At 28.8% G+C, this 25996-nt stretch overlaps 5 protein-coding genes across 10 annotated transcripts; 4 read left to right on the plus strand and 1 right to left on the minus strand.

The window, feature by feature from the left end:
- Positions 1-465: 465 nt before the first annotated feature.
- LOC124491103 (uncharacterized) lies at positions 466-9014 on the plus strand. 2 transcript variants are annotated; one of them, XM_075734825.1, is made up of 7 exons: positions 466-1268; positions 3947-4529; positions 5632-6443; positions 6495-7055; positions 7151-7431; positions 7496-8543; positions 8621-9014. In XM_075734825.1, the coding sequence occupies exons 2-7, from the start codon at positions 4414-4416 to the stop codon at positions 8710-8712; spliced, it is 2910 nt and encodes a 969-aa protein (XP_075590940.1). In that variant the 5' UTR covers positions 466-1268; positions 3947-4413; the 3' UTR covers positions 8713-9014. The 2 variants fall into 2 exon arrangements, with proteins under 2 accessions (XP_075590940.1, XP_075590939.1); XM_075734824.1 differs by having other exon boundaries at positions 5632-7055.
- Positions 1552-3872, plus strand: LOC142597860 (uncharacterized). The gene is made up of 3 exons (XM_075734833.1): positions 1552-2649; positions 3207-3652; positions 3785-3872. The coding sequence occupies exons 2-3, from the start codon at positions 3362-3364 to the stop codon at positions 3857-3859; spliced, it is 366 nt and encodes a 121-aa protein (XP_075590948.1). The 5' UTR covers positions 1552-2649; positions 3207-3361; the 3' UTR covers positions 3860-3872.
- Positions 9015-9077: 63 nt separating the features above from the next.
- On the minus strand, positions 9078-15232 carry ced-6 (PTB domain-containing adapter protein ced-6). 5 transcript variants are annotated; one of them, XM_075734828.1, is made up of 6 exons: positions 14143-15232; positions 13845-14072; positions 13669-13772; positions 11215-11551; positions 9567-10790; positions 9078-9486 (listed from the first exon to the last, which is right to left on the minus strand). In XM_075734828.1, exons 4-6 carry the CDS (start codon positions 11440-11442, stop codon positions 9436-9438), a joined length of 1503 nt encoding a protein of 500 aa, XP_075590943.1. In that variant the 5' UTR covers positions 11443-11551; positions 13669-13772; positions 13845-14072; positions 14143-15232; the 3' UTR covers positions 9078-9435. The 5 variants fall into 5 exon arrangements, with proteins under 5 accessions (XP_075590943.1, XP_046908649.2, XP_075590946.1 ...); XM_047052693.2 differs by having other exon boundaries at positions 13669-14072; XM_075734831.1 differs by lacking the exons at positions 13669-13772; positions 13845-14072; positions 14143-15232 and adding exons at positions 11718-11998; positions 13304-13511.
- A 4027-nt stretch (positions 15233-19259) lies between these two features.
- On the plus strand, positions 19260-20706 carry LOC124500629 (uncharacterized). Its single transcript, XM_047064722.2, has 2 exons — positions 19260-20090; positions 20175-20706. The coding sequence occupies exons 1-2, from the start codon at positions 19920-19922 to the stop codon at positions 20550-20552; spliced, it is 549 nt and encodes a 182-aa protein (XP_046920678.1). The 5' UTR covers positions 19260-19919; the 3' UTR covers positions 20553-20706.
- An 87-nt stretch (positions 20707-20793) lies between these two features.
- On the plus strand, positions 20794-24448 carry LOC124500535 (histone-lysine N-methyltransferase SMYD3-like). The gene is made up of 5 exons (XM_075734832.1): positions 20794-21254; positions 21352-21762; positions 21879-22311; positions 22373-23208; positions 23265-24448. Exons 4-5 carry the CDS (start codon positions 23090-23092, stop codon positions 24256-24258), a joined length of 1113 nt encoding a protein of 370 aa, XP_075590947.1. The 5' UTR covers positions 20794-21254; positions 21352-21762; positions 21879-22311; positions 22373-23089; the 3' UTR covers positions 24259-24448.
- The last annotated feature ends 1548 nt before the right edge of the window (positions 24449-25996 follow it).

The raw sequence follows: 25996 nt of genomic DNA on the forward strand, positions 1-25996 counted from the left end.
CCGGAATAATGGAGAAAACACTTTTTGATAAAAACAGTTCAATGTCATTGATTGCCGAATCGAACCGATTCAGTCATCAATAATTTTATTTTGTTCATTATCATGAACAATGAGCATGTAATAAACATATTATTATCATCAGTATTATTATTAAGAGTACGAAAACAATATTCATTTTGGACCAAAATAAACATTTTTTTTTTGTCAAATTCATAATTTGTAAATGATGTTTGATGATTAATTGTATTGATTGATAATAATAAATTTACCAAATACATGGTAAACACGAAACGAAACCAAAAATATCATCATTTGTGTCTTGTCGATGATTTCAGTCTGTCCTGTGCATTGTGTCAATATAGACGCCAAATTTTTTTTTTTTTTTTTACAGGCGTTCGATTCTATATATATATAGCGTCGTCTTCTATTTAGACTGACTGCTAGTATCAAAAAAAAAAAAAAAAAAAAATCCACTCGAATCTTTCGAATGAATGATCGAGAATAATATATCCAAAAAAACAATAATAATAATGATGATGAAATTCATTAAAGTTTACGTAATGATTATGAACATGTTTTTTTTTTTAAATTGTATTCTCGATTCTTTATGTAATTTGATTTGAATTTTCTCTCATAAACAACGTCGCTATCCATCATCGTCATCATCATCCTTGAATATGGTTTTTTTTAAACAACCCGATAAACAATCAAAGATAATTCTCATTGTTTCTATTCTATTCAATCATCATCGGCTATTTATTTTTTTTTTTTTTTTTCGTTGGTTGTGATGTTGGGGCTATATTGCCACTGAAAAAAAAAATAGTCAAATAGATGTTGCAATCAATCGAACAACACACACACACACACACACGCACACACATCAACAAGTTGGTACATTTTATTCTTAAGAAGAAAAGCAAAAATATATAATTATCAAATGAAATAAACTAACGATAACGATTTCAAATATGAAGACGAAAATGAATGATTGCCAATAATCAACAACAACAACAACAACGACTACGACAACAACAACAACAACAACAAAAAATCAAACATTCGAAATCAGAAAAAAAGCACATTGCATCTCAAATTTTTTTTTTTTTTTTTGGTGATGATGATACTTTTGTTTTGAAATTTTTCAGATCAACAACAATCATTAATTCAATGATGATCATCATCATATTGAAATCATCATCATCATCATCATCATTAAGTATGTTTTGTACATGTGGTCGTCGTATTTTCCAATGAATTTCATTCCAAATGTGCGTATATATTCTTGTTGTTTTCTTTTTCTATTCTATTCGATTTTTTTCCATTTGGTTTTTCAAACGTAAATATATCATTTTTGTTGTCGTTGTTGTTGTTGTTGTTAATCACACAATTTTTGATAGCTTTTTCTCTTGTTATTTACATTTTGCTTTATATCTAAATGTCCACAACACAAACACACACACACACACACACACATTTGTGTGGTCAAAACGTCTAGACTCTAGAGAATAGAATAAAATTCATATCAAGAAACAAGAAAAAAAAACAAATAAAGATTCGATAATTCGATATCAATCATTGATTTTTATTTTATTTTTTGTTCGTCTTAGTGTGTTTTGTTTTATGTTTTGTTGTTTTATTTTCGGTGCCATTTTTTTCCTTGATATTGATTTGAAGTTTTATTTTTTTTTTTCTGTTGACTTTGTATGTAATGATTGCTGTGATGTTAGTTGTGAATTTCATTTGACAAAATTTAATGATCATTTGTGGTGGTGGTGGTCGATATTAATGATAATGACGATAACGATGATGATGATGATGTGGATTTTTGGTTAGTGGTGGTGGTGGTGTTTATAACAGGGACCTTCTAGTTTTTGTTGTTGAGGATGATATATCTTGTGTGTGTGTGTGTGTGTATATGATATTTTCCTATTGGTTTGAACAAGTAAAAACAACAAAATAAAAAATCGAGACTCTTCGCGACCATCGAAACAAAATGATGATGATATTAATAAACAAATAGTGAACAAAAAAAAACTAGTTTAATTTTTTTTTTATTATTTGTTTTTTGCGACCATCACCATCCTCTCATCATCATCATCATCATCATTATCGTTGTTGTGGTTGTTTGATGTCAATTTTTAATCTCTCTCTGTGTGTGTGTGTGTGTTTCCGAGTGTTTACCCAGATGAATTTTTTTATTTCTCTCGTATAAATTTCGCATGATTGATCCATTTTGGATTTTCAGTCTAATGATTGATTGATTATTTTTGTTGTTTTGTCTTGTTTCTGTTTTGTTTTGTTTTTTTTTTTTTTTTGATGAATTCTTTAATGTTATTTATTTATAATGAATCTGAATCATAAGAAAAAAATGATGATTATGTTTATCATATCTAATCGATTGTTGATGAAAGTTTCATCATCATCATCATCATTATTATCATCATCAACATTGCCACCATCATTATCATCTTCATCATTATTGTTAAAATCCATCAATGATTCATCATCATCATCATCATTGATCATCATTATCATCATTATTGATCAATTAATGTTGATCAAAAAAATTTGCATCATTTTGTATAAATTTTTTCCTATACTATCCTGTTGATTATTGTAAATTTTTACAAAAAAAAAATCCAATATCAGGTATTTCAGAATCAAGAATTCTTCTTTTTTTTCTTTTCAGATGAATTGATTTTGGATCATCATAATGAATTTAGATCATCATCATCATCATTCCTTTCGTTTGTTTTTATTATAACAACAACAGGTTATAGCTACCTAGAAAATAAATTGAAAAAAAATATTAAATGACCTAAAAAAATATTGTCATCATCATCATCATCATCATCAGTTGTCCAATTTGTTAATTTCAAAACTTTTTTTTATGATGATGATATGTGGCCATAGAGAAAAAAAATGATTTGTTCAAATAGATACATCATTTGATGTTGTCCAATTTTTTTTTTTTTTTTTTGGTTTTGTCTTTTCTTCTACCTTAAAAAAGATGAAAGCAACAGGTGATAGATATATAACAGGAAGGTTATAATTTTTGTTTTCTTGGTTATGATGCTGATGATGATGATGATGATGAGGAGTTTTCCTTTGAAAAAAAAGTGATCTTGTTGACCATAGATATAACAAGGTGTAACTGATTTAAATTTATCAAAACTTTCTTCTCTCTCTCTCTCTCTTTCTTTTAGTTGGACGAATTTTATAAAAAAAAAATTTTTCTGAAATTCGTTACATACCCCTTCTTTTTATATGTCAGCATTACCCCTCACCGCCATTATAATCGTTTTGTAATTCTTTTAATAGTAACCGTCCAACAACAATAACAACAACAAAGAAAACAAAAATGCTTCGATTATTTCCATTACGGCGATCATTTTCATTGGATCTTTCACCTGATGATTCAAATTCAAATTTTTTCCTTAATGTTAATGATGATAGTCAAGATAATAATAATCACAATCACAATAATAATAATAATAGCCATCATTATCATCATCATTATCGGCCACCTACACCAATTTTTCCAGTGGCTTTATCACCATCATCATCATCATCATCATCACAAACAAATCATTTAAGTAATAATATTCATCATCATCATCATCATCAACTACATTCTGCATTTATCAAATTGGTAATTCTCTAAAAAAAAGAATGGAATCTGATAGTTAAATTTAACCCTGAACTAATGCTAAATCTGAAAATTTATTTTTTTCCAATAATTTTTAATCGTTTCATTTGAATACTTATCTTTTTTTCGTTACAGATTTCTTTCATTTCTTTGAAATTCTCATTATTCTTCCTATGGATATGTTTATTTTTCTCTGTGTTTTCATTATAATGATGTTGCAAGAATCTTCTTAATTATATTTCCTTGATTAACATTTTTTCTTTTTTTTTCATTCTTTTATATATTCAAATTATTTAGCAACAACAACAACAACAACAAACTACTCCTACTACTTCTACTACTACTACTACTACTATAACAACATCTTCAACAATTTCAAATGTAACATCCACAACAGCTATAACATCAAGATATTCATCATTATCGATTATTAATGATAATAATAATAAATCAGATTCTAATAATTCAACAATAACAACAGTATCATCAATATCACCATCATCATCATTATCATCATTGTCACCGCAATCAATTCGTCCAATAATATCATCATTGAGAACAGCGAACAATAACGGTAATAGTAGCGGTATTGGTGGTGTGGTGGTGGTGGTGGCGATGTAATCGTTATTGTTGATGATGAAGAAGAAGACGAAGACGTTATTGATAACGCCAATAACGATAACGGTGAAGAGGAAGTGGATAATCAACATCATTATCATCATCATTCTCAACAACATCATCATCATAATCATACAACATCCAATATGAGTACGGCCATTGGCCAATGGAATGTTGAAATTGATGATGCATTGGCCGCTGATTTTGATGGTAGTCTATCGGGTTTAGGTATAGAACTTGGAACAGCTTCATTTAACATGAGGTCAGTATTATCATCCAAAAAATCCTTATTTTTTTCTACATCATTCGACATTTTTAAATTTATCCAAAAAAAAAAAACATAAATCATCATGACATACCAGTTTTTTTCCTTTACACACACACACACATCATATATATTCAATCAATTTAATGACCGAAACCAAGAACAAGAGGAATAAGAAAATCAATTTTTTTTTTAATTTTACCAATCCGGTCTTATCCGGTGTTGACTAGTTTTTTTTTTAGTAATACACATAGAGATATAATATATTAGAAAATCAATGAATGAATATATGATGATGATGATATTACTGGATATTATCACTTTTTGTTATTGTTTTTTTGTGATAGTAAGAAAAAAAAAATGGAAATCTTAATGATTATTTCATGAACTTTATAATAATCAAAGTTCAAAGGTCAATAGGATTAATCAGTTGTGTCTTGCAAAAATAATAATAATCAAAAAGTTTATGTTGGTTTTATTTTCGAGAAAATTTTTCCATTATTTTTTTCCATTTTTTTTTTGTTGGAAAATGGAAATTTTTTTTTCTTGTACAGACATTGAATGAAACCACAAATACACACACAACAACAACAACAACAACAAACATCAACAAATCAAATCAAATCAAATCGAATGAAAGGAAAATGTTTGAGTATTGAGAAGATAATATATAATAATAATGTGTATTATTATTATATAGAATGTTAAAGAAAAAACACAACAAAAAAAAGATTTGATTTGATTTTGATTTTTGATTACATTCACCGTCATCATCATCATCATCATAATAATCATTAGTGATCCATTCAAATAACTTGAAACTTGTGCTTTTTTTTTGTCACAATCATCATCATCATCATCATCAACATCATCAACAACAACATTATTGTCAATCGAATCAGATTCAGATCCGAATTCATATTCATTCGATTCGAATGATATCATTGTTAGTGATGATAGATGAGAACTAGTAAAAATAGTAGAGAAAGAAAAAACTAATCCACATACTTGACCAGAGATCTTTAATTATTTTGCAGATATAGATATATAGATTTTATCGATTTTAATCAATTAATCATATATAATCATTTTATTATAGTGAAGCATTAATGGCATTACCAAGTCTTTCTTCATTGAAGCATAATACCAATCATCATCATCATAATCATTCCAATCAACATGATCATCATCCTCATCATCATCAAAATCATCATCATCATCATCAACATCATGGACATCATCATTCGTCCAATGAAAATGACAATGATAACTCTAATGGACAAAATATTTCAAACAATAACAGCAGCAGTAATAATAATAACAGTAGCAGCAGTAATAGTGGTGTTGTAGTTGGTACAACTCAGCCACAATCATCATCATCATCATCATCACATAATAATTTTATCCTAACTTCTAGTCTGGCTGCATCTTTACGATTACAGCAACAGCAACAGCAAAATCATCATCATCATCAACAGCATCAACATCAGCAACAACAACAACAACATCAACATCATCAGCAACAACAACAGCAACAACAACATCATCATAATCATAATAATAATCATCAACATGGTCTTCATCATCATTCAAATCATGGTGACCATAATCATTTAGCTACCTCATTGCTTGATCATCGTTCCAATAATAATGGTAATAATAATCCAAATAATGATAATCAACAGCAACATGGTCAACAACATATCACAAATGGCAATAATCATAGTAATACTAACAATAATAATAATAGCAATAATGGTAATAATCAGGAAGAAAAGCCCGTAGCTGTAGTTCATGGAAAGAAAAATCGTCTAGCAGCTTATGGTCATGATGCCGATGATGTTGTTCAATCTACAACGATTAAAAGATTTTGTCTTAATTCGGATCGAAATAACAGTGAACCGAACAATGGTAATATTCATTTGTTGATTTCGAATAATTTGATTAATAATGACAATCAAGATCATCATTCACATAATCATGGCCATCATCATCATCATCATCATAATCATCATCATCAAGATGGTTTACAACCACCATCAGATTGTGAACTTTCTACATCTGTTCGACATGGTTCTTCGGCTTCCGATTTAAGATCGAACAATCTTTCGATTGCTAATAGCGGAAATGGTGGTGATGTGTCTGCTGCTGGAGGAGGAAACGAGTCATATAGTCCAACATTACAGATTGCATCACAATCGACAGCTTCATCACCATCATCATCTACATCAATATCAACGCCTTCGACCACATTTTTTTCTCATATAATTTCTGCCTCACAATGTTTGTCCAATTCTAATAATAATGGTGGACAAGACAATAATGTATCATCTGGTACCGGTAGTAGCTCTTCATCATTAGCTCATATCGATCATCGTTCAACAAATGTATCGACAACGAATGCATCGACATCAGCTGTTTCATCAAAATCGAATGAACCATCAAAATTTCAATACGTTCTAGGAGCATCTACTTCGATGGCAATCAAAATGAATGAAGAAACAATGACATATCTTAATCAAGGTTTGTATTTTCATTTCCTCAACCAATCAATCAATTGATCAATTCAATAGAATAATGATATCTAATATATTTGTATGAATTTGTTTGCATTCTAGGACAATCATATGAAATAAAATTGAAAAAAGTTGGAGATTTAAGTGAGATGAAAGGCAAAATGTTGAAAACAATTATCCGTGTCTGTTTTCATGATCGACGATTACAATACATTGAAAAGGAATTAATCGAACAATGGAAAGAACAACGTCCATCTGAAAGAGTTATTGAAATTGACGTTCCTCTTTCGTATGGTATACAAGATGTTCGCAATGACCTCAAATACATTAATCGTTCTGAATTCTTTTGGGATCCAACTAAAGAGACGGGTGTTTTTATTCGGGTATTGTTATTGAAAATTTTTTTTATCAATAAATTTCACCATTATTTTATTTTCATGTTTTCAGATCAATTGTATCAGTACGGAATTTACACCGAAAAAACATGGTGGCGAAAAAGGTGTACCATTTCGAATATTGATCGAAACTTATTCAAAAGATGATCCAACACACTGTCTTCATGCTGCCTCATGTCAGGTCAAAGTATTCAAACCGAAAGGTGCGGATAGAAAACATAAAACTGATCGAGAAAAAATGAACCGAAAACCGGTGACCGAACAGGAAAAATTTCAACCATCATATGATTGTACCGTGTTCACCGATTGTTCATTAGATGCATTCGCTTTGTATAATCTATCATCAAATTCAAACATGATGATCGGAAGTGATATATTACATAATCTTTCCAAATCAATCGATTCAGATGAATATTTAAATCTTATGGAAACAATACATAAATCAAAAATATTATCACCGATGCCAAAACCTGTTGGTCCTGCAAGTCCAAATATAAGCAATATAGTTGTTGATAAAACACCATCTTCAGCAAATAATTCCATTTGCCATCTACTTTCAGATATCAGTGATAATAGCTATGAATTTTCTTTTTCAGCATTTCCAACAACATCATCGACAACACTGCCATCACCATTATCATCACCGAAACAAATGTTAACATCGACGGCAACATGGGATGAGACACAAAAATGGCTTAAAGATAATCGTTTTGATGCTTATCTATCAATGTTTGAAAATTTTTCTGGTTTTGATTTCTTAATGTTATCTAAAGAAGATCTCATACAAATCTGTGGCCTAACCGATGGTATACGATTATATAATGCATTACATTGGAAAAGTATCAAATCAAAATTATCCATCTATGTTTGTTCACATAATGATGAATTATTTCGTGCCATTTATCTGGATACATTGACAGTCAATGAGCTACAATCGAAATTGATTGCAACAATGTTATCTTCGAATTCAACAAATCCAAAATGTACATATCTTAAAAGATTTTGTATGATGGGACCATCGGCTGTGAAAATTTTAATCACCGATGATGTTGTACGTAATCTGCAAGATGAATCACTCTATCTGATTGAATTTACCAAAGGTAATTTGATTTTTTAATCTTTTCTTTCTTGTTAATAATAACAAATAATTTTTTTTCTTTCCACAATATATATATAGATTACAAAGGAGAATATCATGGTCTTATGAAGCCATACAATAATCAAATGACCACATTGATCAATAATAATAATGGCAATATTCATTGTTGATAATGATGATGATGATGATGATTAATGGTGTGACCTGATGCTGATGATGTTTGAGGATATCCAATTTTGTTCCACAATACAGATTTTTCTTTTTTTTTTTGAAACTAATTTACTATATAATTTTTATACAACAACCATTTTATACATTTCCATGAACACTTTTCTCACACGGTTTTTGTGTGTGTGTGTGTTTTTTTTTTTGTATATCAATTTTATTTACAAAAGAAATTTTTTCTTTTTAAAAAAAAAACATAAATGCAACATATATAACTACTATTTAGGCACATTTAATAAATTTTTTTCCGTTGTTGTTGCCATTTGATGAATTCCATAGTAATAAAATGAAATATAACGGCAATTAAAAATTCAATATAAAAAAATTTTAATATTTTTTTCATTTTTCAAAGTAAAAAACGATTCAACATTAAGATATAAAATTATTATTATTATTATTGTTTTTCATTATTATTCAATGGAATGAAAGGAATTGATGATCACAATTTAAATTGAATTGAAATTTTTTTTCTCTTAATTATTCTTTTGTCTGTATTGTGTGTTCACAAACACATCATATTAGCCTGATAGATATGTATATTTGATTCGTTACAAATTATTAGATAGTTGTTGTTGTTTGCTGCTATAACATTGATTTGGATGTATAAACGCTTGTCCGTGTGTGTGTGTGGGTGTGTGTGTTGACCATTTGATATGAATCGTAATGGATTAAGAATCCAAATTGAATCCATCTGCCGATAATCCTTGACTGAATCCATCCTAATTATTTAAAAATTCAAATATAAAAATGAAATAGAAAAAAAATAATAAGGATCATTATGATGATAATTAGTACTTACTCTCATTTCGGCCAATTTTTTATCAATATTATCGATGGCTGAATCTAAATCGGTTGAACCATTAAATTGTGGCATACCGAATGGATCACATTCTTTTTTTATCTGATGAAATGGTTCACAACCAAAAATATCTTTCTCCTGTGATATGGTTACACCAAGCAAATTTTGATCAATTGGACTAATATTTTGATTATTAGCCACAACAATAGGATTGTTGATCAAATTGTTTGCTAAAACAATGGGCACATTATTATTAGTATTGATTGGTTTATTATCCTCGGCTCTTGGATTGAAATCTTCATCAAACAAATCATTTATCGATTGGCTATTGTTCAATGATAATAAATTATCATGATTCAATAATGTTGCCGTATTATCATTGCACTCGATATCAACATCAATAAGATTAATTTGTTGATTACTACGATGATTTTTCGAACTTGATGGTGGCGGTTGTAATGGAGGAACTTGAACCGAATTCAAAGTTGACTTTAATTTATTATTCATCATACTATGACCATTTGTCATTGTTGAATCTTTATTATTACCGGTTACGTTGACAATATCATCGGACAACAGATCTAGGCCATTATTCATCTCGTTTTTATTATTATTGGATGAAGCTGATGATAACGGTGACGATGATGATGATGATGATGATGAAAATAATGATGATGGTTTTGTATTATTATTATCGCTATGATGACCATCATCAATATCGATTGTGCTATCAGACACCGGTTCATATTTTCTAAGCCTTTCTTTCAATGTTTTATTTTCCTCTTCTAAATGGCAAACTTTTTTCTGCAATATAATAAGCTGTTTCCGTATCTCTAATTCTCTGCCAGAAGTTTCGATAAATTTAGCATATGCCAAATCGAATGCTTGTCCAATAGTTAAAATGATTTCTTCACTCATTTTTTCCGACATGAATACAAAACACAAATGTTTATCCGTATCCGAATCTTTGGCAATAAAACTGAAAAATTTTTTCTCATTCTTATCATCAGCACAATACGATATCCTATGTAATGGAAATTGGCAATAAATTTTCTTCGTTTTTGGTTCCTGTATGGCAACACCATTCACCGAGATTGTCAGCTCAACTTTAGGAATCTTTTGGCCTTCAGATTTTTTTAACGGTTGAATAAATTTCAATTTATTGATACTTTCTTTAACAACATCAATGCCTTTCGGTTGATTAACTTCTACATTGCCAAAATACTATATATATAAAAAAATGAATGTTGAAAACGATAAAATAAAAGAGAAAAATTAAAATACAAAAAAAGATAAATGAATAAAAATGTTACAAAACGCTAAAATTATTATCAAAAAGCTAAATGACGATGATGATGATGATGACAAAGAAGAAAATTATAATTATCCACAATTGATTAATCCCTAAAACGTGTGCTTTGTAGTTGTTTTTATGAATGTATATTCCAACCTATGGCTACATAGCAACCATGATGATAAAGTTTTGTAACTAGTATCACAATCATCATTATCATATATACATCTCAATACACACACACAATTCATTTATAAACCAATCATTCTATTCGTCAATCCTCGAATAAATCCAATCAAATGAATGAAAAGAAAAAAAAATTTACTAAATACAAAATTCAATGATGAAGATTACCTTGACTAAATATGCGATGTGTCCATTTTGTAATGTAGCTGGAGGATGAATCCATAGTTTTTGTTGCTGTGTAGATGATGATGATGATGATTGTTGTTGCTGTTGTTGTTGTTGTTGTTGTTGACTTGATAACGATGACGATGATGATGATGATGATGATTGTTGATGTTGTTTTGATTTACCATTTCCATTGCTATTATTTGATGACGATGATGTTCCATTATTCATTGGATCCAATTGATGTACCAATAACACTATCAGTACTATTGGTCATTTTACTTGCACCACCATTTGTTTGTGGCCATTTAAATAACGATGCATGTTTAATCATTCTCATCTATTATATATTGTAATTAAAAATAAATGAAAAATTAATCATTCAACTATCAGAATTGTCAAATGAATCAATCAACCAATTAATTGGCAGACAACAAAAAAAAACAAATATGAAATAAATAATGATGATGTAAAAAAAAGGGGAGAGAAAACAAATATTTATTTACTGGATAATATGATATGTGATAGATGTCAATCGAATTCGAAAACAAATGAAACGCCAAAAAAATAACACTTGTTGCTCGGCAATACAAAAAAAAAACACTGACAATCAGCAAAACACAGAGATGCAAATATGGAGACAACTTTGTTTTGATCGAAACTTGACGTATGTTTTGTTACTGTTTTGATCGTTTTTTTCCGTTCGTTCGTTTGTTTGTTCGTTTCATAGATACAAAAAATATGATTCGTGAATAGATAAATAACAATATTCAGAACAATTTTTTTTCTGTTTTTGGTGCAATCAAAAAAAATGGTTATTGGTTGAAATGTATTTCAAAACAACAAGGAATGAAAAAAAATGAAATTCATTTGTAACCACCAATACAATCAAATGAATAACCCCCCTTCCAAAAAAAACTACCAACAAAAACAACGGGAAAAAAATGACCACCACCACCACCACACATATATAACAACTTCAATGATTCAAAAATTGTATAACACAATTGTGCCAAATCATTTCAAAATTGCCATTGAGTATGGCATTTGATGGATGAGGATTTTTATTATTATTATTATTATTCAGATGAAAAGGAAGTAACATTGAAAGAGAGAAGGGGAGAGAGAGCAATATAGGAAACGTATATATAAAAAAAACTGGCCAAACAAGTCAATCGGTGGTGGTGGTGGTGGTGGTGGAAACAGACACTGGCTGACACAACAAACAAACAAATAGCAAATAGCAAAAAAGCAACAGTTGAGAGTTCAACATCAGAGGAACAAAAAAAAAAAAAATTTTTTCTGATGAAAAAAAAGAGTCATATAACGGACATATGATGATGATGATGATGATCCCAACAATTGGATGTCAGTAAACAAGAAAAAAAAATTTATGCCATTTTAGATACAATACACAATGGTGTTCATCTCTCCATATTGTATTGGATTCTGGCCACCCAAAAAAAAAAAAATCTAGTTATAACGGAAACTAAACTATAACTAAACTAAAAACTGAACAGGAAAAAATTGATGGAGCCAGTGTTTAAAAAAAAGGTCAATCATAATATATGGGGTTCATCATCACTCATCATTTCATTCTTTCTCTCGATCTCTTTTTTTTTATTTCTCTTGAAATACAAATATATCTCTCCTAGTAGATCTATCTATCTATCTTCATCATCATAAAAATCAACAATCATTAATGTGTCTCTTTCAATAAATATATATATATTTATCGTTGATGAACCAGATTTTTTTTTTGTTTCTTACTTCCTACCACTATAGAATCACGAAATATAAATAAGCAAAAAAAATTGGTCAATTGACGATCATCAAGTTGATGATTATGATTATGATCTGGATATGATCATTTACAATCAAATTGTTTTTTTTTGTAATCAATAAACGACGAACAATAATCCAGATATAATTAAAGTGTCAAGAATGTGTCTGTGTCTGACTCTATTTCTTTATTTATTTTTTTTTTTTTTTGTTCTTGTTTGAAATCATCATAATAATCAGAGCATGGCGCCTGAATCCAAATCAAAAAAAAAACACACACACACACGAACACACACGCAAACAAAAATACAATTGATAATGATTAAAGTCGGTCGATCGATTGATGAAAAAAGAAAAAAAAATCATGCAATGATTATATGAACGAAATGAATGAATTCAAAAGAAAGAAAACAAAGTAATGGAAAAAAAATATGGGCCCGACAATCATCATTTTGGTTTTGTCTTGATTTCTCTCTTCAACAAGAGATAATTTCAATAATAATAACAATAATGGCAGTGAATTAAAATCTTTTGCAATACAGGAAATTCAGAATATTATAGCCACAAATTAATTTATATCGATGAAAATCAAGGATAACAGACAAATCAAACAACAAGCAAAATTTATTTTTGAGTAAATAACAAGAAGATAACAAAAATTATATATATACATACCATGTCAATGTTTATATATGATTTTTTCGATTCGATTCGATAATGATGAATTTTTTGTTGTTGAATTTTTTTTTTTTTTTTTTTTTTTTGACAGACTGAACAAACTGAAAAAGTGTTGAGATTATTATTATTTTCTTAAATGAAATTTTTTTTTTTTTTTTTTGAATAATTCACACCTATGATGATGATGACGATGATGATGAGCATGTAATTGAAAAAAAAATAAAATAAAATGTTGTTTGTACTATTCAAATATTTTGTCTGATGAATGCATCTTATGGATGGATCAATCTTTGAATTGTCTTATTCATGACAAGTATCATTCAATTCAATGTTGTTGTTGTTGTTGTTGTTTTAGTTGTTGTTGTTGCTGCTGTTGTTGCTGTGGGCCGTTATCGTCGCCGCTATCATGGAAAAGAAATGAAACCAGTTACAATTTTCTTGTGTATTTTTTTTTTTATTGTAACAACTTACATGGGTTATATACGATGATGATGATGATTTGACTTGAAAAACGACGAAAAAAATCATTCTCAGCGAATGAAATAATTTTGACTATATTCTGATCGGATCACGGAATAATAAAGGTGAAATCAATTCAATGATGATTATGATGGCACCATATTAGTGGTTTAATGATGAAATGAAAAAAAAACAAAACAAAAAAAAATCCACCAAAAAAGTTTAATTCAATTCAAGTTTTCCTAAACATCATCATTGTGACTACTACTACGACATTAATTTTTTTGTTTCTTCCTGGCAATTTCTAGTCAATCGTTTAACAAAAAAATTATTCAATGTGAAGAAAAGGATTGCTTCACCATCGTCGTCGTCGTCGTTAATATTTCGGTTACTTCGTTTTAAATGATGATGATTGGTTGATTTGTAGTTGCAATGCCAAAAACCCACCGTTTCTCTCTTCTCTCTCTCTTTTCTTTCCACATTCATTTATTTGTATTCGTCATCAACAGGTCTTTTTTTTGGCTGGGTATCATCATCATCGCCATAAATACATCGCCATCACATCACATCACATCACATCACACACACATCCACACAGGTATAGAGAAGGAGAGAGAAATTGTTTGCCATATGATGTGTGAATGATTCGAAATGGAATCAAACAGAAACAAAAAAAAACAAAATGAAATGATTTGTTTTGTTTTTTTGCATCGATCAAATTTGATGATGATGATGATGATGAAATAATCGATAAAATTGTCGATGTCAAAAAAAAAAATGAATCGTCAAATAAACCAAAAACAACAAATACACACACACACACACACAAGCAAACAAGAAAAAGAGACTCGAAATTTTCATTTATTACATTGCTTGGACTTTTTGTTTATATTATCATATCGATATATGAATGGTGAATGATAGTGGTGATGGTGGTGGTGGTGGTAGTATACTATTTGACTGAAAATCACCATGAATGAAATACAAGAGTAAAAGAGAGAAAGAGAGAGAGAGAAATACCTCGACAATGTCGGTTTTTTTCTCTTTTGCTTGAGAAAAAAATGCATGTGTGTTGTTGTTGTTGTAGTTGCTTGATGAACACATATGCAATGACGATATATGTATAAATTTGCCAAGCCAATGATAAAAAATCGAATTGGATTCGATAGATTCGATTTTTTTTTTTTTTTTTGAGAAAAAGGTAAAACAACAACATTGTCAAATTGTTGTTGTCATTGTGTTCCATCATCATCATTTTGTTGAATATATTCAATTTGTAGTTTTCTTTTAATTGAAAAACAGGAAAGTCAAAAAAAAAAATCTTTGTGCAAATTGGAACCTTGAACTGGATCACTTTTGTTTGATGATGATGATGATGATGATAATGACAAGTTTTATTGGATTTGAATTTAGTGTTTTGTTTTTTGTTTGTTTGAAATCAAAATATATTCAATTTATTTGACGGCTGATTTGATGGCCATTGATAATGTGGTGGTGGTGGTGGTGGTAATGAAAAGAGATTTTCTGGAAAGTCAAGAAAAAGAAATTTTTTTTTTTTTTTTTTTTTTTGGTTCATATTCGAATTATTGTGAAAAGATGATATTTGGATCAAATAATGAACGAACGCCATCCAGTGATGAAAAACATAACATTTTTTTTCTATCAAAAGGAAATGATAATGGTATAAATAGACAGAATGATTGTTGGTTAAAATAGCCAAAGACTGAAAATAGCCAAAAAAACAAAAACAGCGAAATAAATTGGCGCAAAAAAATGAAAAAGGAAGCTCTGGTACATTTTATGGTCGTTCATAACCAACGTTATTATTCGACACTAACAAACAAAGGAACACTTTTTTTTCATGAAAAAATTACAGGTACAAAATACAAAATGATGAGTAGATCATTGATCATCATCAAATACACATTCATACACATGTACACAAAATGAAAATCACGTGTGTGTGTATGTGTCACGTGTATTAATCACTATAATCAATTCGAAAAAAATTCGAATTCGAACCTGTTCAGAGGTATTCAAAAACCTTTTCCTGTTGTTCATTATGTTCAGACACACGCACACACAAACATCTGTCCATCATCATTATTACGAATCCATTAAAGAATGCTTAATAGCAATGGAATGTCAAGATTATATTGATTATTATAAGATTAAAAAAATGATTTAATCAAATAAAATATTGTCATAAACAGCAATGAAAATTTGATCAAAAATCATCTCTGATCTATATATAGATGGAGAGATAAAAAGCAATCAATTGAACAACGCCGTTCGAAAACATATATTGGTGAATGATCATCATCCGAACGAAATTTATCGAAACTTTCAATATATGATTGATCTTGTATTAATGGCTTCGAGAATAGAAAACCTGGATACAGTTCGGATAGCAATATTGGAAGTTCAACATGTAAGTATCTATTTTACTTTATACATATGTGTTCTTTATAGCGATAAAATTAAAATTCTGATTTTTCAGTTATGTTGGAACAAATGATATTCTGAACAACGGCCAAGTCACATTTCCTAAGTCATTACTTGGATATGTGGCTATATGGCATGGCCAATTGCTCAAATTTTCAGCAGTGCGATTCTCGAAAGGCAGCACGCTTCCTTGAAACAGCATTATAAACAAAGCAAGAATTTCAGGAACGTTGCTAAATCTTTGGCTCGTCTGTATCAGGAGTTAATTTATAAATAAAAAAAATCTGGACTTCTGGTATAAGTGTTTATGAGTGTAATCAAGTTCATTTACTAAAATTTTCATTAGTCCAAGATATACCTTTCGAATCGCCTAATTTGGTCAAAACGTTCCATCCGTTTTAATTGGGACATAACATCATCCGAACTGTTTTATAGGAGATGGATGTTCATTCATCAAAGCCACGAGCTAGAAATACTCATCACCAAGGTGCTATCTTTGTTTCTGGGACAAATTTATGAAATTACATCCCAAACAGATTTATGTGTAATTTTATATCTCAATTTCAATCAATAATTAACCCTAATTTTAAAGTAATAAAAAAACTATATATTATAAAAAAAAAATATAAAAAATTATAAAAATTATAAATTATAATTATAAAAAAAAAATTCTAAAAAGCAATAGTGTTGAAATCTTTATTTCATTGCTGGCAAAACATTCACAATGAAAGGCAATATTGAAAATCCTGGCATTGTTCCGTTTTCATTAGTCATATTGTTACTGTTATCAAATGTTGTTTGCTAAAGCAATGGAAGAGACTATCCTCCATCAGTGTTTTCACATCAATAATAAAATTCAAAGGTTGACCAAATTGGTCGGTAACAAAATCTTGTAACACGTTTGTATTTCGGTATTCTTCGATGAATTCGTCGATTTTTTCTTGATCTTCGACTGATGTGCGGTATATATATGGTCGTAGATGAATTGTATTTTGTGTTGTTGTTTGTTGATGGATGTAGCATTCTTCACTTGTGATTCTATCCACTTTTCCTTTCTTCTTTGCAAAGATGGAATCAAATTCTTTTATAAATTTTTCAATTGATTGTGAAAGACAGTAATTTATTTCATCAGTTTGAATCATGTCCGTTTTCGGTTGTGTAATTTATGTTCGTTTTTTTTTTTTTTAGTTTGAATAAATATATTCTGATTTAAGGAATTGATCTGGGTTTGAAAACTTTTTTCTTTTTATGATCACATTTGGGGTCCGTCATAGAGGTTGTGACGACTCAGCCACGCCGCAGTTGACTTTGACTGTTTCCAGTCCATTGGCTTTGTGCGCTCGCTATTTTCCAATTTGACTATTCATATATATCACACAACAACCGACAGAATTTCGAACGAAACAAAAAAAAAACTTCATCAATAAAATCTACGTTTGTGTGTGTGTGTTGTATGTAATTTGTTAGTAGATTTTCACGTCCTTCATTTGAATATTTTTTTTTTTTGTTTTGATTATTGAACCATCATTTTGATTTTGATTATTGTGAATCAAGATGCCTCGTAAAAAATTTCGTCGATCTAACGGTTCTCGTTCAAATAATGATTCAATTCATACATCGAAATCTACGAAAAATAACCAGTCATCATCATCATCATCATCAAACCAAACATCATGTCCAAATACAAATGATCAACAACAAATTGATTTGGATAAAATCATCTTTGGTTGTCCGTTTCAATATTTCACTGACAATTTTTTGACAAAAATTTATTCATCGATAAAAAATGAATATGATCAAACAATGACCATAATGCCACAAGAATCTTATATAATTGATGAATTCGAATTGAATGCATTCGATAATTTTGATGATTTTAAATCATTCTCAGAATGGCAATCATTAAATTATGTTCAAAAAAAACTTAAACAAATGAATATCGGTAAAAAACGTAAAGCAATTAATCATGATGATGAACCAGAATGGTTACGCAATAATTACTATCGAAGTAATAATGATACAATAAATCAATTGTCAAGCCAAGAACATCATGAATCGGTATCATTATCATTACAATCAAGTTATTCTCCAAAATCGGAAATCGAAAATAAATTATTGGAACCACCTTCTCCTATTAATACGATTACTATTACCGATAGTGATACTGATAGTAATCATATAATCGAATTATCATCATCATCATCATCACCATCGCCATCATTACAATCAAGTTATTCTCCGAAATCGGAAATCGAAAATAGATTATTGGAACCACCTTCTCCTATTAATATGATTACTATTACCGATAGTGATACTGATAGTAATCATATAATCGAATTATCATCATCATCATCATCACCATCGCCATCATTACAATCAAGTTATTCTCCGAAATCGGAAATCGAAAATAGATTATTGGAGCCACCTTCTCCTATTGGTAAGATTACTATTTCCGATACTGATACTGATAGTAATCATATAATCGAATTATCATCATCATCATCATCACCATTGCCATCGCAACCGCCGTCACCACCACCATCACCATCAACATCAAAGACGGTAATGGAAAATCAAAATAATAGTGAAAATCAATCAGAAAAAATTGACCAAAATCTAGATTATAATCAAAAACGAATGCCAAAAAATCTTTGTTCTGCCAAACTATTCAATCGATTTACACCTTTTGGTTGGAAAACATTTATGATTATCGATAATAATGATACAAAAATTTATGAACTAGAACATGTAAATAATATCGATCATGATCGTAAAGTTTTTGTTGATATACTGAAAACAATAGATACATCATCATCGCCATGGTCATCATCATCGAATAATAATAATGACAATAAAAAATTATGGCAACAATTTCCAATACATAAAGCATCATTTTTGAATCATTCCAAACAAATTGATAATGAATTCAAATTGTATGAAGAATCTGATCCATTATTAATAACAATGGCATTACGTAATAATAATAATAATAATGGTGAATATGATTCGGCCAAAAACACACAACAATTCATGGATAGATTTTTGAATATTCTTGAAAGATTTTATCATATAACTTATACAAGAAGAATATTATTGATAGAAAAACAGAATAAGGAAAAAAAATCATCATTAATACTTAAACATAATATTTATAATGATTTACAAGAACAATATAAAATGGAAAAATATAATCATCATCATCATTATGGTTGTAAATTTAATTACCACAAATTGTTGTAATCATAAATCAGCTTAAATTGTTTCGTATTTTTATTTTTCACCAATTTCAACGAAATTGTTTTTTTTTCCATTTGACATACAACAACAACAACAACAACGACGACATGGAACGACAAATATCGGGATTTATTTGTAAAAAATATACAATCATTGTGATGACATTGATTTTTATGTTAATGGCTTTGATATCATTCATCAGTATCTGTTTGGATGTAGATAAATATGCTCAAATAACACATGAAAAAAATCCAGAAATTTCTCCCAATGAAGCAAAGGTAAAAGCAAAAATTTTTTGAATTTTTTGAATTTTTACTTGTCAATAATTCACTAATAACAATCTTGTTTTGTTTTGTTCATAGACTGCAACTATGGCCATCGGTGTAGTCATTTTCATCATTTCATTGACATTTTCATCAATCGGTTTATTTGGTGCTATCAAAGAAAATTATTGCCTATCCATTACATATTCATTATTATGGCTTATTGAATTGATTAATTCGTTGGTGAAAACAATCGCATCACCAATACATTCATTGGGTCTCATAATCAATCTGATTATTTTTGCTGTATTGATTCTATTCATAATCGATTTGCGTCAAAAACGTCAAACATCACAATCGCCATCACCATCATTATCACCACCACCACCGTTAACAACAACAACAACAGCAACAACAGCCGCTAATAATGATTCTAATACAACTACTACTAATAGTTCAATAATCAAAACTGTTTAGCTTTAAAGATATATAATTTACTTTACACTTTTTTTGATTTTAATTTTCATTTTTGTAATTAAGTTTTCAATATATATATGTATATGATGACTCATTAAAATTGTGTTTGATTTAATTGTAATTTTTTTTATAATAAAATTGATGCATACGTCTTTTATGAACGATGGGGGGCGGGGGGTGTATTAGTGTGGTGTTTCGAAAATATTTTTCAATTTCATCATCATTATCATCGAGATTTTGATGTTTGTTTTACCAAAAAAAAAGAATTCGAAAAATTTTGTTTGTTCAAAAATACACTAAATCATCATCATCATCATCAAACAGCTGAATTTTTTTTTTTTTTGTTTCCACAATTTGATTGATTGAAGAAATTTTCTCACAAATTCCAATATATGGATCATTTTCAATTTGATCAGTTCTTGTTTTTTGTTCTCATCATCAACGATCATCAACAATCAACAATCATTTCCATTGTGATCATCGACAAGTTCAACAGTTTGGTGGTTTTTTTTATTTTTTGTTAACTCTCAAAATTTCAAAATGGGACGATTTGTATTTAATTGTAAAAAATTTGCCATAATTTATTGGACAACATTGACAATTGTAATGACAATAGGTGTTTTTATTTACGTATTAAACGATAAAAAATTGGCTGAAATGATACAAGAAATATTTCCAAACATTTCTTCGGACGAAGTTAATGTAAATATTATTGATTTGAATGTTTGTTCACACAATAAGTTTACCGTTTGATTTTTTTTCTTACTTTTTCTTATTGTACATATATCTATATATGTAGACTTTAGTGTTGATTACTGCCAATATTTTTTTACTTTCCAGTATTTTTGTATCATCATTAGGTTTATTTGGTGCAATGAAAGAAAATTTTTCCCTATCACTTTTATATTTGGTATTGATTATCATGGATTTTATACCTAAATTTATATTTGCCATTATGGAAAAATTATTCTTGATTCCTATACTTGTTTATCTGTTCATAATCATCATAATGGTTTCATTTGTTATTGATTTACGTCGAATGAATAATGGAAATAATTCCATTTCATCATTGGCTTAATTTAATTTATTTTCATCAATCAATCAATCAATCAATCAACCGACTAACTAACTGGCAAACTAACCGTTATCAATTTTTTTTCAAATGTATAACAATTGTTCATTGATCATCATGATCATCATTAATAAGAATGTAATGCAACAAAAAAAAATGCAACGTATTTATTGGAATCAAAATCAAATTTTTTTTTTTTGACGATAAATAATTCTGTTGATAATCTGTTTACTTTATTTCTCCTATATATCAAGATTCTACATATATCTATGTAATCAATCAACAGAGACGATCATCAATATAACTTTACGACGATAAATAAACATGTTGCTTGTCTCTTATGGTAACGTGAAAAAAGAAATCACTTGTTGCAATAAAACAGAAAAATAAACGAAGAACCATAAACTTGATTGTGTGTGTGTGTAAATCCTAATCCCATATTCTCATTCGCAATTCATTTGGTTTTCTGGTTTTTTTTCTGGCCAACAAATATCAACAAAGTGAACCAAAAAAAAAAAAAAGGATCCATCATTAAGTTTTAAATGCAAAAAATATTCCATCATTATTTTGACTTCAATTTCAATTTTATTGACATTAATTGTTTTCATTTTTGTTTTTGTAATCGCTGACAAATTGGCTATAATTGTTCATGATAAAGATCCAAATATATCAATCAAAACAGCCAAGGTTTGATCATTGATTTAAAATTTTTTAACATTAATAATAATGTATATAATATATTCTTTAGATTAAATTAATGATTGCTAGTACAATATTTTCAATCATTTCGATCGCTTTCGCATTAATTGGTTTATTTGGTGCTATAAATGAAAATTATTGCCTATCCATTACATATTCAATATTATGGATCATTGGTTTCATCATCAATTTGGTGAAAGCATTTATTATTGGACAAATTTATTGGATACCTTTTATTATTGAATTGTGTATCATTTGTTTAACAATGCTATTTGTATTAGATTTACGTCGGATGCATGTATATGAACAGATATGATTATTATTAAATAACAAGCACACACACACACACAGCAGAATGTTAATGATCCAAATGAAAATCATCATTCACATCGATCAATCAATCAAAAAAAAATGTCAGCCATTGGTGATATCGATTCCTTTTTGATTATATTAAATCGATTGATTAATTTTCATTTTTCCATATATTGTGGTTATTTTATTCGAACTATGATGAACGAAACTATCGATATGGAAAAAGGGCGGGTACAAGTTTTTTATATGTTGTTGTTGTTGTTGTCGTTGGTGTCTTTCCTGTGTGTATATATTCCTCTTTATTTCGAATTTCGAATTTCGAATTTCAATTTGTCTCATCTCATCACGAAAAAAGGATAAAATCGAAATTTTATCAACGAATTTTCAATCTTATTTTGACAAGAATTGACTCAACTTTATAAACTGAATTTTGATTCAATTCAATTCAATCAAAATGACTAGCCATCGTGATTATATAGCTGGAGAAATAATCTCTGTTAATCCATCATTTGTACATGTTATCGATGAAGAAAAAAAGGCTAAATATTGTGATTATTGCTTGGCTCCAACAACGTAAGTGTTGAATTTTATTTGAATTGGATTATTCATTTTCGTTATTTTGTAAACAGCGATGCTACTGCATTGGGCAAATGTAGCAACTGTAAACACATGTATTATTGTGGAAAAGATTGTCAACGAAATGATTGGAAACAACATAAATTCGAATGTAAAATTTTCAAGAAAAATTACGAAATTACAGGCGAATTTGATCGATTTTTATTACGGTTGTATTTGTTCATAAAAAACAACCCTGAATGTGTTAATGAAAAGCGAAAATTTATTAACGATGAAAATTCAAACCGATGTTTCAATGATCTCCTTATGACAGATTGGAATCGAATGCAAAATAATTCATTTCGAATCAACGATTTTGAATCTATATGTACAAAATTCCAATTTATGAAGATTGGATTCAACCGCACAGTACTATTTAAATTTTATTGTAAAAGTTACACCAAATTCTTTAAGATTAAAAATTATGAAATGGAAAAAGTAGGCTCAGGCCTTTATATTGCGGAATCACAAATCGGTCATTCATGTACACCGAATAGTGCACTACTGTTCAATGGTAACCAAATTGTAATGCGTGCTATCAAACCGATTAAATCTGGTACACAAATTACCGTCAACTATGTGAATATGAATGAATCAAGATATGATCGACAAGCAAAACTGGCTAAATACTTTGATATTACATGTGAATGTCAACGATGTAAGTCAATCGATCCAGTGAATTATCAATTAATAGATGAATTTAAAATGAAAATGTGTATTTTGTATCTTATGGACAAGTTCAATGCTTATAAACTTGGCACGGTAATACTATCAATGTTACAATGGATTTATACTGATTATCATCCGACAATAATTATACACATAATTCATTTATTACAAATATGTCATGAAATTGCATTGGAAAATGGTGATAATGAACGTATTGATAATGATTATCTGTTGCTGCAATGGCACGAAAGGAACAAATTGGACTTCCTGATGCATACAAAGAAATATTTGAAAATATCTATTTTAATCAACCAGAAGATGCAAAAATCACCATTATAAAAGCATTGACAAATGTTCATTAATCATCACATTCTCTTCTCTTTGCCAATATTTTAATCATCGTAATATTTGGGTGTTAATTAGATGTGTTTGCTTTATATGTTTAATATTGAATCTATATGTTTACTGTATATTCTGTATTTTGAAATAATTTTGAAAAATTTGAAGAAAAAATAAATTTCAAATCAAACACAAAATGGCGGCAGTAGCAGCAGCAGAAGGAATTTTTTTTTTTGATAGCCAATCAAATTTTGCCAAGTCGGTATTTTATTGCTCTCATTGTATTTGATATGGTCACTCACATTTATTCAATCATCATCATTTTGGTTAATTTCGAACATTTCGGTTAATTTTTTTTTTCGTTCTTGTGTTTTCCAATACAAAAAAAAACAAAGCTGATGTGTTGTTTTATTACATTTGACAATTCATCAAAAATCTGGTATAAATATAAATCTAATGACCAATTGAGGAAATAAATTTTTTTTTTTACTTTCTCCCTATCTCTCTCTCTCTCTCTCTCTCTCTCTGTGTATATTTAATGTTTTGCGATTTTTTCTTAGATCTGGCCAATTGTGAAGATTATTCTTGATGATGAATTAAATTTGGATTCCGCTAGCTGCTATGATGATGATAACCAATAAATTTTGATAAAAAAACAATCAAATTTCCTTCACTAGATGGCAAGATAATCATGAAAAACGAGAAAAGAAAAATAAACCAAAAAAAAAACATCTTCAATTCGATTCGATGATCAAAATTCATTTGAAGCTGAAAACATTGAGTATAGGAAAAAAAACTGTAAATTTTTAAATTCTTGTTTTCTGGTTTGTTTGTTATTGTTAATGTTTTTTTTTTTTTTTTTTTTTTTGATATTACATTTTGTAGAATCTAACCAGAATCATTTCCATTTAGCATTTTTGATTGAGCCAACCATTTTACTACTCGTCGTATATTATTTTATAAACACAGCCAAAAAAAAAATTGAAAAACTGAAACCACGATTTTTTTCACACATACACACACACACACACACACACAAATTGAATGAAAATGGAAATTAAACAGAAGAAAATAAAATTCAATTTCTTTACTTTGCTTTCGTTTCGTCTCCATCCATGTCCAAGATGTGTTTTTTTGTTCGGATATCCATAGCAAAAAAAAAATCTCCATGTCCATTGGGATTAAACTAAATAACACTGGAGACAATTGGTAAATCTTTCTTGGTAAAAAAAAAACATGAAATCATTTTTTTTCCATTGAAAAATTTTCGACTGATGATTTTCGACTAATGAAGTCCATTCTTTTTTTTCGATTTTTTTTTTGTTTTTCATTTTTAGAGATAATTAATAAAAAGATAAAGAGAGAGAGAGAGAAAAAAAAAAGAGAATGTGAACGACCTAAACAGAAGAATCTGTAAATGTTTTCTGGAACTCTACTTAGAATCGAGCCAATTTGTTGTATTTTTTTCCCATTGTTTGTTTGTTTGTTTGTTTGTTTGATAACAAGCAAAAAAAATTCTTTTCTTTGTGGATGGTTAAATCTCGTGCATTCAATGCAATCTTTACCATCATCGTAGGAATTTTCCATTTTCATGTCTTTATATAAATGATGATGATGATGATGATGATGATGGGAATTGCATTTCATTTCATTTCATTTTTTTCGCACACTGAAAAAACAAAAAAAAATCATTACAAATGCACACACACACAATAAACAAATATATATGAAAAAAAAT

Source organism: Dermatophagoides farinae, chromosome 10, assembly GCF_024713945.1.
Source record: "Dermatophagoides farinae isolate YC_2012a chromosome 10, ASM2471394v1, whole genome shotgun sequence".
NCBI lineage: Eukaryota > Metazoa > Arthropoda > Arachnida > Sarcoptiformes > Pyroglyphidae > Dermatophagoides > Dermatophagoides farinae.

Excerpts from the sequence above, each read along its gene's own strand:
- LOC142597860 (XM_075734833.1), top strand. The coding sequence starts at position 3,362 with ATGCTTCGATTATTTCCATTACGGCGATCATTTTCATTGGATCTTTCA. Across the intron at positions 3,653-3,784 it reads ATTCTGCATTTATCAAATTG|ATTTCTTTCATTTCTTTGAA; the intron begins GTAATTCTCTAA and ends TTTTCGTTACAG.
- LOC124491103 (XM_075734824.1), top strand. The coding sequence starts at position 4,414 with ATGAGTACGGCCATTGGCCAATGGAATGTTGAAATTGATGATGCATTG. Across the intron at positions 4,530-5,631 it reads ACAGCTTCATTTAACATGAG|TGAAGCATTAATGGCATTAC; the intron begins GTCAGTATTATC and ends ATTTTATTATAG. Across the intron at positions 8,544-8,620 it reads TCTGATTGAATTTACCAAAG|ATTACAAAGGAGAATATCAT; the intron begins GTAATTTGATTT and ends ATATATATATAG.
- ced-6 (XM_075734828.1), bottom strand. The coding sequence starts at position 11,442 with ATGAATAATGGAACATCATCGTCATCAAATAATAGCAATGGAAATGGT. Across the intron at positions 10,791-11,214 it reads ACATCGCATATTTAGTCAAG|TATTTTGGCAATGTAGAAGT; the intron begins GTAATCTTCATC and ends TTATATATATAG. Across the intron at positions 9,487-9,566 it reads AAAAATTGGCCGAAATGAGA|GATGGATTCAGTCAAGGATT; the intron begins GTAAGTACTAAT and ends TTAAATAATTAG.
- LOC124500629 (XM_047064722.2), top strand. The coding sequence starts at position 19,920 with ATGGAACGACAAATATCGGGATTTATTTGTAAAAAATATACAATCATT. Across the intron at positions 20,091-20,174 it reads TTTCTCCCAATGAAGCAAAG|ACTGCAACTATGGCCATCGG; the intron begins GTAAAAGCAAAA and ends TTTTGTTCATAG.
- LOC124500535 (XM_075734832.1), top strand. The coding sequence starts at position 23,090 with ATGACTAGCCATCGTGATTATATAGCTGGAGAAATAATCTCTGTTAAT. Across the intron at positions 23,209-23,264 it reads TATTGCTTGGCTCCAACAAC|CGATGCTACTGCATTGGGCA; the intron begins GTAAGTGTTGAA and ends TTTTGTAAACAG.